We start from the raw sequence: 13,514 nt of genomic DNA, 5'->3' as shown, positions 1-13,514 counted from the left end.
CCGCTCCCTCCCTCCCTCCCGCTGCCCCTTTGTTGCTGCGCCCGCACCCGGCCGGGGGCAGCCGGGCAACTTTAAATGGCTCCGGGCGCCTCGGCGGAGCGGCCGCCGCAGGGGGCTCGCCCCCACCGCTGCCATCTGCGCCCGCCGCCGCCGCCCCCGGGCGCCGCTCGCCCCGGCTCGCTCTAATCCCGCCGCAGCCCCAACTTCCCTGCCCGGCGGGAGGCTGCTCCCCCGCGCCGCTCCCGGTGCCAGGCGCCGCCGGCCCCGCCGCCGTCGGGTAAAGTACGGGGGGTCGCGGCGGGGGGTGTGGGGGGGGGGGGGAGCGGACGAGGGGCCGAGCGCGGACCCGCTGTCGCCGCCGCTTCGGGGCGGGCCGTGCGCCGCGCCGTGTCTCAGCCTGCCGGCTCGGCTCGGCCCGGCCCGGCCCGGCCCGGTGTTGCGGCTCCGCGGTGGGGCGGGCTGCGGCGGCGCGGGGGGGGGGGTTGGTGGTGATGGCGCCACTTTAAATTGAAACCTCCGGCGGGGCGCTCGGCGCGGCCTATTTCTGACCCCCCCCCCCCCCCCCCCCGGCGGGCGGGCGGGCGGCCGGGCCGGGCCGGGCCGGGCCGGGCCGGGCCCCTCACGTGGCCGGCGAGCCGTGCCCGGGCCGAGCGCGGCGGCGGCGGCGGGGCCCGGCCCCGCTCCCCCGGGGCGGCGGCGGCGCTTTCCAAAGCCGCCCGAGGTGCGTGTGTGTGTGTGCGTGTGTCCGGGGAGGGGGGACTGCGGGGAGGGGGGGGTTGAGGGGCACACGCGAAGTTTTAAAAGTAAACAGAAAAAAAAAATTGCATAACCTCAATCTTGCAAAACGTGTGCATGCAAGAAACTTGCCCCATCATACTCCTCGATCCCAAAATCCGGCATGGAAAATATTATGTAGTGGGCTCTGTGGCAGTCGTGTTGTCTAGTGGGTGCTTACAGCTCGAAATGCTGTCACTGGGTGACCTGCGGATGTGTCACTGTGCTTTCCCTTTCTCTTGGGATACAGCGTAGTTTAATTTTTCCATACGGGTTTGATCTGCTAAACCGTTTTCGTCTATTGACTTCCCAGCTGCTGATTTGTAAAAACATTCCTGCCAATCCAAAATTATTATTTTTTTCTTCAAAACAAACGTAAGGAGCACAGCTATGCTTAAACACTTCTAGTGATCATTAAGTGCGTTTGCTTTCCTCGTGGGATTAGCATCTTTTGGTGCTGGTTGCAGAGAAATTTGGCTGCTTTGGATGCAAGTGAAGATCTTGTCAAAGAAAAAAATGCAGCAGACAAATTCAATAAAAACTAAGGTTATTTTTCTACAAAAAGGGCAGACCCTAATGCATTGAAATGTAATCTTTTTGTTAGTTAAATTTGTGTACAGGTGGATCAAAACATAGGCAGTATAGATTATTGGCTGTTACGTAAAATGTGCTTGAATGTCAAACTGTATTTCTCAATAAAACTAGCCAGGATATGGGAGGAACTGCTTGCCTTTTTTTTTTTTTTTTTTTTTTTCTTTTTTTTTTTTCTACTGACCATTATATTCTGAAGTGTTTTGGGCCAGTCCTGTGCTAGCAGTTACCTCATGTCATGTGTTGCATACAGTGTGATTTGTGCATCTAAAAATAAGACAAGGTAAAACCCTGTTTCTCGGAGTTAGCATTATGAAAGTAGGGGAGTGCTTCAGCTGTGATACTGTCCTGTTGCCGATGTGAATGTTAAACGCATTGGGGGGAGGAGCAGTTGAGGTGTTACGAGTTTGTGTGTGTGTGACTAAACCACCACCATGGTTATGAATTCAGTTACAGGGTTGCGTATGCGCGTTTTCTCTTTAAACCGCATTTGTCCTTTTTATAGTCTTTGTTTTCATGGAGGAACCTTTAAGTCTCTCTTGCTTTAGTGCATTCTTCCTCTTGCATTTTCATGCCCAGATGGAATAGCGATGCCATTTAATTGATTTTAACCACACTTTTTTTCCCCCCCTAATTGAGAAGTCAATGTTTCTTTGAAATTAGTCAAGGGAAAATTGAAGCTGAGTTGATACAGGGGCTGTAAAACCTGGGGAAGCCCTGGAGCCGCAGATCGCTTGAGCCTAGAAGAGGATACCGGGAAGCTTGCTTATTCTTCCCTGCGTGTTTGCTGTTGGCTATTGTTGGAGATCCGGGCAGTATGTTTTTGGTGTGGGAGGGAGGGCATGTTTTTTATAACCATACTGCCAAGGTAGCACAGCTGTGTAGGGCTTAATGGCTTGATATGCTGCAAGTACAGTTAATTGTGGAACTTGGTTATGATACTGTTATAGCTGATTTGTAATGATTTAGCAATGAGAATGACTTGCGTTGCCTCTTCATAAATGATAAAGCAGCAGATGACCAGACAGATGTGGCCGTGTGTTTATTTTCTTCATCCTTCCCCCCCCCCCCCGATATTCAAGTCTCATCTGTCTTCAGAGATCATATGGTAACTGGAGAACTAGTGAAATTCTGACATCATGAAAGTCAGGGGGGAAAACTGAGCAGTTCTTTGACCAAAGGCACTTCCTTTTGCCATGTTTATAACTGTGTTTCTGTGAACGCAACTGCCATTATCTAATGAACACTGAACAAAGAATGTCTCTGGAGTTTCTGCACTCCACCCTTTTTCTACTTAGTGTGTGGCGTGTGTCCTTAGGAACCTCAGAAGATTTTTCCAGGGAGGACAAGAGTTAATACGTAGTGAACTGAAGATAAGGCCTGAAGACTTCTGAAGTCCTAGCAGTACAGAAAAAGTGTAAAGGCTCGGGGAGGTGGGGAGAGGAGTATGTATTTTGACTTGCACCCTCCACCTCAGCTAAACCAAAAACTTCATATCACTTGCCTCTTCTGATGGGAGGGCCTTAATATTTTCTGGAACTAATTTTTGAATGCAAGTTCAGTGATGTCTCTTCCTCTCTGCATTTAACAGCACCCATTTTTTCTGTTTTTTAAAGCAGACTCTGTGTGAAACAGGTGGGGCAACTTATATGTAATGGGAATTTAATTTAGTGGAAATGTCTCTGTTGGATCACACACTGATTAGACCTAATAATGTGTAACTTCTGCACGTATGCCTTCATGTTCAAAGTGTTTATAGTTTTTAATAAAAAGAGCCTCTTAACATTTAGACAGTCAGAATGGCAGGTGATCTGAGAAGCACTGTTTCCGTTGCTGCATTTTATAAATACCATGTCCCTGCTCATAACTTCCAGGAATACAATGTCTATCTGGAATGAAAAGCAAAAAACACTTCAGAATGCTGCTTGATTTGAGACTCCTTTCCAGCTTTGTAAATAGCAGGTTAGCTGTGTCTTCGAGGATGCGGTTTTGTATAACAAACCGTTTAAATTAGAATAAAGGCTTTCTGTTTCTTCTCAGATGGGCAAGGAGTTGTCATACTCAAATCAGCAAAAGTCCTGGTGATGCAGTACTTCAATAAACATAATTCCATTATACTCTGTTTATGTCCTCTTCAGTCTGAGTTCAGACTGGTGTTTTTAGAGGAGGGTGGTGTTACTGTTCGGGTTCCAAAGAAAGTTAGGAAACAAGTGTGTGCGTTTTGAGGTGGGTTGTGTTGTGTTGTTTTGTTTTTGTCTTGTGTGTTTTTGTGAACCAGATGATTGCCAAGCTATAACTCCGCTTAGAGGATGAGACAGACACTGGAAGGGGATATTTTAATAGTCACAGAGACTTAATGATGAAGAGCAGGTTTCTGACAGCGCAGCATCTGAATTAATGGTGAAACTGTACTGTTTATTGTATAAACAAGGAAAAATGATAGCAGAATTGCATCTAAGGAGAGGAAATGGGAGTAGCTGTCAGAGTGAACAGACCACATCTTTGTCTGCTCTTTAGTCAGGTCTTTTGCTGCAAACTTATCTTTTTGTAGAGGTAGTGGAAAGGGAAACGTTAAGAAACTTAAGTTATATAAAACTTTTTAACTGAAATGTCTGCCTCTGTATTGAGAACTCCTGTTAACTTGTCTGAGGCCTGGAGAAGGTAGACCTCAAAGATTTTCAGCTCTATCCAACCTTACAAATCCTCTCTGAAATCTTTGTAACTTTCTGTCGAGGTCGGTGGTGATGGAGGATATGATGGGAAAGGTTATGATTGAGTTGTCTTGCACTAAATGAGAAATGGCAAGCTGAGTCCATGCTGCATCGCAGGCCCGTAAAAGGAGCCTGTGGTACGTGGTTGGACATCCTAATAAACAAGTATCCCTGTTCTGCAGGCCGTATTGTCTTGTTTTTAGTTGCTGCCATGACAGTCTTTGTGGATTGCTGTTTTTCCTGTGAGGTCTTGAGAAGCGAAAAAGCTGAGATCTGCAGTTAGCTGAATGTACACATCTTGGAGAACTGTATTATAAACTCCATTCAAAATAAGGTATTTAAGCTCTGCAGGAGACTGGTCAACTGGGCTGGGCAGGGATCTAGTGACTGGAGATACTTGATTCTGATCCTCTGTGTTCTGTTATTTCCTTTTGAGGAGATGGATGATTAACATGAGGCACTCTAAAAAGCTTTTTATAGTGATAATTTTCATGCAGTGTTTTGAAATATGAAGTATTAAGGTAATGTCATCTACTTGGGGTTAAAAATTTTGGCAGTAGTTTTTGTATGCTTTTGAGCAAGGGTTTGTATAATAGTACCAGGTGAATGAAAATATGTCTTTAAAATTAAGGAACTACACTGTTTTTTGTTTAACTTGCTGTCTGAGTCCTGAGTTCAGGTTTTCATATTTCCTGGGCAACTTGCCCAGGTTATGCGAAAGAAAAACAACAACAAAAAAAATCCTCTCTGATACTGGATGGGGGGGGGAAGAGACATGGATTTCACAATTAAAGCTTGTTTTTGTCTTTGTTAGTATTTTGTCAGGCTGCTTCTTTCTGCAAATGTCCCATTGTTGTTTTTTAAAGCACACTTCTTTTTATTTGACTGCAAACTGTAACTTTGTTCTGAAGAATAACTTAAAAGCAATGGTTATTAAATTTTATTTTATTTTTTCCTCCAACTACTTCATTTACCAAGTGAAGGCATTCTTGCTTGTAATTATTAGACTTTCCAGACTTTTGATTAGGGAAATAATAATTAATCTTGCTCTACAGTTTTTGTTTCACTTTCTGACATGATATTGATAAAGCTTCTGTACCTCAAATTATGCAATTGATTAGTTTTATTTATATCCAATAGGAATTCACAGATGTAACAAAAAATTGCACTTGAAGAAAATGGAAACACGGAGATTCGGGTTAAGGTATAATATAGACCCATAGATTTCTGTTTCTAAAGTTGACCGAAAGACCCTGCTGTTTTATTGGCCTGCAAATGGGAATGGACAGCCTCTATTCTAATAAGGAGTGCTTCCACTTGGAAACAAAGGCTGTGAACGTGGAGTTCCACGATATCCTCGTTAATGGCTCCAGAGTAGGAATACCACCTCCTGGGAGACTCTTAGTGTTAAAATTTTTATTTTTCCAGAGAGATTAGGTGCAAGTCTTTTGTGTTAATATATGTGGAAGACAGTCGCGCATGTATTTTAAAAATCTGTGATCCTTATGTGTGTTCTTAACATTTTTTAAAATTTAATATTAAAAAAAATGCCTGTTTCCCAAATGTAGGTCGGTTAAGTGCATTGTCTGCCAAACTGCATATGGTAGCTGGCTTATCAATAAGTTTGTCATCCTGTATTTGTCACATTTTCTTAATTAAAGCTTTGAGAGTTGCTTCTAATGTGTACCTCTCTGAATTGGTAAACATCTGTCTTACAACTATAAAACACTGAAAGGTGATACAACAGGCAGGTAGAGAATTATTATCTCTAATATGTGTGATTTCTAGTAGATGTGCCTTTTTGCATCAGGAAAGTATTTTTAAGGCTCAGAGTTTTAGCTTGTATACCAGGTACCTGCGTTTTAAGTTCTTTGACTGCTGAGTTCAAAAGCTTAGATGATACATTTCAGTTGTGAAATAAAGCATATAGGGATTTTATTCTAGCAAGCTTTTTCTAAAGTCTGTTTGTAACCACATGGATTCAAGATTTGGCTGCATTGTAATCTGTTGGCGGGGGAAGAGAGGGGAAGTGGGTATTGGTATAATGTTCACTTCCTTCAGGGTGGGTTATCCTTCACTGCTGTTCATTCAACAGCACCTTCAAACATGCATCCTAGCCCGAGAAGGCGGTCAGCTGCTCTCGAAAAAACTGTGCTTTAGGTAGGACGTAGCATATGAGATCAAGGAGTTTGCAGGTGGTCACGTAGTCAGGCAAAAGGAGGCTTGAGTGTAAGACGTGGAGCTGAAGTTATTCGCGTGCGTGCTGGGATATTCAGTCTCTGATCACGTGTAAACTCTATCTTCGTTTCTAGTGCAAGCCCGTGGAAAAGGGGAAATGTGCCCAAGTGGGTTTGGACAAGCGCTTTGTAGGAGGAGATCTGGGAAAGTAAGGAGGTCTCGAAACAACTATGAAGAGTAATCCGAATGTGGTTTGGCACGTGATGAAACTAAACAGCGTGCGGAGGAATTTTTGGATACGAACGTCAAGGGTTTAAATTGTAATTCGGGGAATATAAATTTATACAAGGTGCATGTGGTATCGAAAAAAAAGAATGCTGCTGCTGAGTGGTGCTGGGAGGGATTGAAGGCAAGGATAACTTAGCCAGACAGCTAAAAGTCTCAGCAATTAGAGAAGAGCAATTGTGATTTGACTCCTATTTTTTGTGCTGAGAGACATGCTAGTAGAAGGATCTGAAGACCCTTTTGGAAGAAAGCTGGAAATACTTTGAAAGTTTAGATAGGGTGGGCAAAAGAGAGTTTATTGATACCTGTTTCCAGGACTTGCAGTTCTCCTGATTTTCCCATGAACATTACAAAAAACACAGGTGCCCAGTTGCTCCATCTGTTGTCATGGTGCCTTTAGAAAGCAGAACTTTCCACATTTGTCTTTGGCTTATTTTCTGAGGCATTGCACCACATTGCTGAGCTTGGAAACCCAGTTTTTCTTTAAGTGTCTAGTTGTAAAACTAGGTTTTAGCAGTGCCGCATAAGTCAGTATACTGAAAGGATTGGTTTCCGGGGGTTTTGCCACCTGATAGCTCTTCCAGAGCGTGGTGTGACTGGACACATTCCTTGTACGTCTTCCAGCATCCCATCATTGCCTCAGCTTCGTCCGTCTTTCCCTCCCCTTGCTACGTGTTCAGAAAACACTGCAAGAATCTGAATGTTAGTGCTGTTCATGTGGAATTGTGGGTGAAGCTGCTTTCCTCCTTTGGTTGCCTTGCATGCACCACTCAGGAAGCGAGTGAAGATGAGTTGTGATTACACCGTTTTTAACTGCTTGCTAGAGTCTTTCATCTTTCCTCTGTTAATTAATGCGAACTGCTTTGGCAGTGCTCTAATTTTAAAGTAAAAATTCAAGAATGTGCATGTGAATTTTGAGTATTACTTTAAAACACTGTCAACTCCATGTTGGCCTTGCAGAAGAAGTTACTTGTGTATGTTTTTGAGAAATCTAGGAGGAAGAATGTGCACCAGGTGCCCTGCTGCAGCTGCTGAGGGCAGGGTTGGAGATGGCACTACTGCAGACACCCTGTGATCCTTGAACTGGAGCAATAATCCTGAGTTGCCCTTTTACTCTGACAGCTGACTGCCAGCAGGGCTTCAATAGACTCTGTTGCCGCTGCAGATCATGTGCCTATCGGCTCCGGTGTTTGGAGCTGTAGACCTTTGGCAAAGAAACGCCAGAAAGGGGGACCAGCAGGTGCCTACCTTAATTTGATAGTATCAATGGGTGATACCAGTTTGGGGAGAACTTGCCACCATGGTTTTGAGTCTTTGGGGCAGGCAAAAGACTTGGAACAATCGGGTCCTTTTTAGAGTAATTGGCAAAACTCTCAGAACCTCAGAGTACGTCTATATTCTTTCCTTTTCCTCTTTTATATTTTTTCTACTCACTCCCAGAAAGAGATGCTCTACCTCCCACCCCCCCCCCCCCATTCCTAAACTCTCTGTTAGGAAGAAATTACTGATACTGTGACAGACTAACAACAACTAAAACCTAGAAACAAAGGGAACAAAAAATTTTACAAGTGTTCCTTAATATTTTTTCCAAAACTGGTTTATAGCAGTAGAGATCTAATTCAGTATCTGAGAAACCATGTTGCGTCCACCACACAGACAGATGATTTTTAAAGACTATTTTAAGAAGAGAAGGAGGAAGGGGAAGGGAAAAAAAAACCCAGCAACTTTTGGAGGTCATCTTTAACCTTCAGGAACAAAGCCTTTGTTCTTAAGGGAGGATTTCCAGTCTTTGAGGATATTTTAAGTGTTGTCTGTCCCACTAAAAGTGAAGTTAGGACAGCTGCCTGTCAGCAGGACTGTACCAGCTTAATATAAGGTTTTTCTTTTTAAACTGACTTTGCTAAACTGGAGGGGGAAAGGTAGTATGAAAGTTTTTCTTTTGTTTTATACTTCTGCTCTTAATAAAGTAAGTTGATCTACAGTTTTACTTCTTAAAAATTAACTTAAAGGCACTCTTCGGGCTTGCTAAGCTGTTAAACAGCTACGATATGGTGCAAGTTTCATGAAGAATCATTGCGTTCCATACCAGGCATAGGTTTTTCTGCTGTTTTAGTCCGGATAGTTCTTAAGCTGCTGTCAATGTGTTGTGGTGTTACGGTGGCGAGCGTAATATAGTGCACCGATCTAGTGCTTTACTTTGGAAGATGGACAACTGTGTTTCTGCAGAACTAACAGCGTATCTTTTGAAACAGTCCAAGTATGCGTGTATCATTAGTGAAGGGTCTTGGAAGGAGGTTGGAGAGAGGGGAAGCCCTTTATTCTGACACTCTTCCTCTCTCCTCTCCCAAGGGTGTCTTTGCTTCAAGTGGGAAGTTCCCTGCGAGAGCTGCGATCTTCATGTTTTTATTGCTTAAGGGTCGTGTTTGGTCTTTATGACCCCAAATGATGATTGAAAGCCATTTCCAATGCAGTGTACATTGAATTTTTAGGTATACAGTATGCTTTTTCAGCAAGGGCAGGGTACAGGCATGTTAGAAAATAAATTCTGTTAACAGGGGACTTAAAGTCTGAAATCATCTCTAGTGTCTCTGTTTCTGTTACAATATCTTCAAATCCTTTTTTCTTCCTCTTCCATCAATTCCTCTGAGTGTATCTTTTCTGACTTTCTTCTTTGTCTTCTTCCTCTGTGTCAGCTAACCATGAGTTTGTTAAAGAGAGTGAGCAAGACTGTAGCTTGGTCTGAATATGGATCTGGTGATAGGCCTGCTAGCTGGCCAACGTACGTGTTCATAGAAACGAAAGTGAAAAATAACTTCGCGCTTGTATTGCAGGTCGTCTTTCCATAGTGCAGTGTGGATTTGGTTTCTCTAACTTGCTTCTTTCCCCCCTCCCCATCCCACTCAAAACCAAAAATCTCAAAGATACTTGGTGTTTCTGAGCTCTAATGTCTTGTCTGTGGTCCCTGTTATTGGGAGTGGATGGTGGTGGGGAGACAGTGCAGTTGTGTGGCCTTTGTGTGCCTTTCTAAGGAACTAGTTGAAAAAAGGCTTCATCTCCACTAGTCTTGCACGCTCCCAGAAGTCAGCATGTACCAAAACTCTGCTATTTCTGTCATTACAAGCAGGTGGAACCCAGAACTGCAGTTGAGAGATCTGAGATTTCTGCTTGGCTTGCTACTGGTCTGACCTCAGAGAAACATTTGATTTCCAGCTTAGGAGGAGGGAGGTTGCTGATCTCTATCTAGTCCTTGAAGGTCCATGAGGAGAACGTGGATGGAGGGGGGCGCAGGAGTGCTCTTGAGAGCCAACGCGAATGAGATTTAGAAGCAGCTCTGTAGGTTGCATTAGGTGGCTGGTCTGATGCTGGGGAGCAATTGTGGTGCAGCTGAACAAAGCTGGAAACAAAACTCTTTCCTTTACTATATGTTATTTTGCTCATTCGACATCTTCAGACTTCAGGTAGTTCTCATTTTTCCTACAAAACAGTATATTAATTTAGTCATTGGGGTGTGTTAATGAGCAGTTACAACAAGCTTATGCAAATTTATGTGAAATTGGAGACTTGGTATATCAAACAAGAGACCAGGGCAATTTCTTATTATTGAACTGACTTTGAAATAGCTTATGAAGGTACTAGATAGCTTTTTCAGCAAAAATAACTGTTGCACTGTTACAGGAGTCCATTCTTTGGGCTATGGGAATGTATTACAAAAAAAAAAAAGGCATTGAAAATGGCTAGCACAGTGAAGAAAACAAGTGACCAGAAACTTGCCACCTAGGAAAGAAGAGGTTGCAATATACATTAATGAATATCTTTGGTTTTTTCTGTTAACTTTTTTGATCTCGTTAAGACAGTGACTTACTATTACAGTCATAATGTAGAGCAACTCCATCATGGTGGGCAAGTGGGTTAATCTTATCCATGTTTCAAAAGAAATTGGAATAGCTAACACGAAACCACCTGGCCTGTTCTGAAATGTGCTTTTGCGAAAGTAGATTTCATGTACATTAGGGAAGCTTCTTTCTCAAAATCCATGGCTTTCTGGGAAGCAATGGGGTTGCTTTGCTATAGGTGTGGGATTGCTGGGTTGCTTTAGCCAGTAGCAGTCTGAGCATCTGGAGATCTGCTCCTCTGAAGCCCTGTCTCTGTTGCAATTTCTAGTTCTAATTTGTCATTTCTTATGAACGCTAGTTGTCAGCAGAAGTATTGAAAACCCTTTTATAGGCCTAGCTCGAGGGGTTTAAAGATGCAGATGATGAGCTGGTGGTGTTGAGCAATGGGCTGGGCGTGACTAGGGACAAACCTTTACGGGGGCCTGGAAGTATGCTTGTGTGCTTGGTGGATGGACTGAAAAATGAGAATAACAGTTGTAATCCTGAGGATCAGCTTATTTATTGCTACTTATTTATTTTTTTTTTGTTACCTGCCTGGTACCCAGATAGCTCTGCTCGGGGCGAGGCTGGTGGTTGCAGAGGGGGGAACGCCCTGCCGAACACGGAGCGCGTGTGGCTTTTGCAAAAGGCGCGTTGAGTCGCCAAGTCTCGCTGCTTTTGCCCCCTCTTGTTTGTTTTATTTCCTATAAGCCCGACGTCTAACTCTCTCTCCGTCTTCCTTCCCCTTCTCCAGGCTGCCCTCTGGCGAGGCAGTGAGAGGCAGTGGAGCTGGCCTCGGCACCGGGAGAGGCTGGACTTCCCGTCTCTCTGTGCTGAATGGCTGCGATGGCGCCCGCTCTCACTGACGCAGCAGCTGAAGCTCACCACATCCGGTTCAAGCTGGCTCCCCCGTCCTCCACCTTGTCGCCTGGCAGTGCCGAGAGCAACGGCAACGCCAACAACATCCTCCTGGCTGCCAACGGCACCAAAAGGAAAGCCATTGCTCCGGAGGATCCCAGTTTAGATTTCAGAAACAACTCCACGAAGGAAGAGCTGGGCAAGCTGCAGCCGCTAGTGGCCTCTTATCTCTGCTCGGATGTAACATCTGTTTCTTCAAAAGAGCCTCTGAAGCTGCAAGGAGTCTTCAACAAGCAGACAGTCCTTAAATCTCACTCTCTCTTATCTCAGTCCTTCTTGAAAAGAAGTGATCTGTTGGGGAGGCAACCAGTGTTGGAATTTACTTTGGAGAATCTAAAACCAATGAGTACTAATAGCCAGCCGCCTCTCCCACAAGCGCCTGTAAATGGCTTGGCCAAGAAATTGGCCAAAAGTACCAACTCAGACCATGAAACCTCTAGTTCTCTGAATGGTGGAAAGTGTGCTCCCCCTTCTGCTGCCCTCCAGGGTGTTGACTATAATGCAGGAGGTTCTGAATTGGGGGAGTTGAAGACCGGGTTGACCAATTGCACTCTTCCACATAGAAGCCTTGATGCAGAGCACACAACCCCATTTAGCAATAATAGCACTGCAAACAAATCTTCCCATAATTCGACGGAGCAACAGCGGGTGCTCGAGGGTGGCAGTGGAGAGATGAGGTTGTCCAGTGTTGGTAGTCACTCTGACTTTGGGAGCAGTAAGTTGGAGGAGCAGAAATCTTCCCTGTTGGGTGGTCACCACAGTGCTCTCGACTCCGAGATGAGGACGAGGGCATTGCTGCGACGGCAAGCAGACATTGAGAGCCGTGCTCGCAGGCTGCAGAAACGCTTGCAGGTGGTGCAGGCAAAACAGGTGGAGAGACACATCCAGCAGCAGTTGGGTGGCTTCTTAGAGAAAACTCTAAGCAAGCTTCCAAATTTGGACCCCCTGAGGCATCGGAGCCAGCTGATGTTAACCAGAAAGGCAGAAGCAGCCTTGAGGAAAGCTGCAAGTGAGACAGTTACTTCAGAAGGTCTAAGCAGCTTTCTGAAGAGTGACTCGATATCAGAAGAACTGGAGAGATTCACAGCCAGTGGTATGGCCAACTTGAGATCCAGTGAACAGGCGTTTGACTCGGATGTCACTGACAGCAGTTCGGGAGGAGAATCTGATGTTGAAGAGGAGGAACTGACCAAAGCAGACCCAGAACAACCCCACGTACCACTGTAAGTAGCAGTAATGCTTTGCTTGCTTCTGGTAGGGGGGAGAGCAAGGTGAAAGGTGGTAGATGGAAAATCTGGATCTTGCAAGCACGTTTCACTTTTATTGATGGACTTGGATCCAGTAAGGAGTATTTGTTAAAACTAGTGCAGTATGATTTGTAGGACACTTCCTAGTTCAGGCAGCGTATGTGATATTTAAGATAAAATTCTTTCAGCACATGAGAGTCGTTGATGTTGTGGAGCAGCAAATCCTGGAAATGCTGGCTGGCTGAGCAGCTCAGGCGTGCTGCAGATACAAACCCAAAATATTACAAACAGTTCTCTCCAGTGGCTTGCTTATATGTTGGGCCTGTCTGCTGAAATGAAATGTTTGTCTGTTACGGTGGGAATCTTTGTTGTAAACCACTTATATAAAGTAAGGTCAGTCTGAATCTTTGTAGCTGACAGCATTATCCCGACTGAGGAAATATTTTTTCCTTAAATGAACTGCCTGTGGAAAAAAAAAATCTCAGAAAGAATTTGGTCCAAGTGCCAATGGAAAGGTAAAGTGAGTGTATCATCTTCTTGAACCTCTGGGAAATTATTGTTGGGAGTTTTCCTCTTATGCATGAGTTGCGTTAAGTGACAACAACAGCCTCATAATTAAGGTGTTAACTGGATGCTATTTGCATAAATATTAGCTGCCAATTTCTGTGTGGAGGAGGAAGATCATCATCAAGGGAAAAGGTCTTGAGACAGGTCAAGTAACAAAGGAAATATTTCTCCCAAAGAAAAGCATTTTCCCTAAGAGTGCTTACCACGGTATTTTGAACAAATCTCTTAAAAGGCTATATTCTGTGTTCAGTCTGTGTAAAATCTTGCTTGCATCAGTAGTTGATCTGTTCCACACTGATGGACCTATTGAACTTAAACCTCAGTCTGCGAAGTATAGCTACTGTCAACAAAATGCACCATGCAACAGTCAA

The 13,514-nt window shown here is 44.4% G+C and overlaps 1 protein-coding gene across 6 annotated transcripts in view; it reads left to right on the top strand.

Moving 5' to 3' along the window:
* Nucleotides 1-13,514, top strand: part of KANSL1 (KAT8 regulatory NSL complex subunit 1) — a 104,368-nt gene that overhangs the window by 9,277 nt on the left and 81,577 nt on the right. For 3 of the 6 annotated variants that reach the window (XM_062595457.1, XM_062595458.1, XM_062595453.1), the window contains exons 1-2: nucleotides 664-721; nucleotides 11,166-12,552. In XM_062595457.1, the coding sequence (XP_062451441.1) occupies nucleotides 11,249-12,552 (1,304 nt within the window). In that variant the 5' untranslated portion in view covers nucleotides 664-721; nucleotides 11,166-11,248. Of the gene's footprint in view, nucleotides 1-161; nucleotides 278-663; nucleotides 722-11,165; nucleotides 12,553-13,514 lie in introns of those variants that run through there. The other 3 variants (XM_062595455.1, XM_062595454.1, XM_062595456.1) reach the window with 2 other exon arrangements.

Source organism: Rhea pennata, chromosome 26, assembly GCF_028389875.1.
Source record: "Rhea pennata isolate bPtePen1 chromosome 26, bPtePen1.pri, whole genome shotgun sequence".
NCBI classification, from domain to species: Eukaryota; Metazoa; Chordata; class Aves; order Rheiformes; family Rheidae; genus Rhea; species Rhea pennata.
This window is presented reverse-complemented; position numbering and strand designations above follow the sequence as displayed.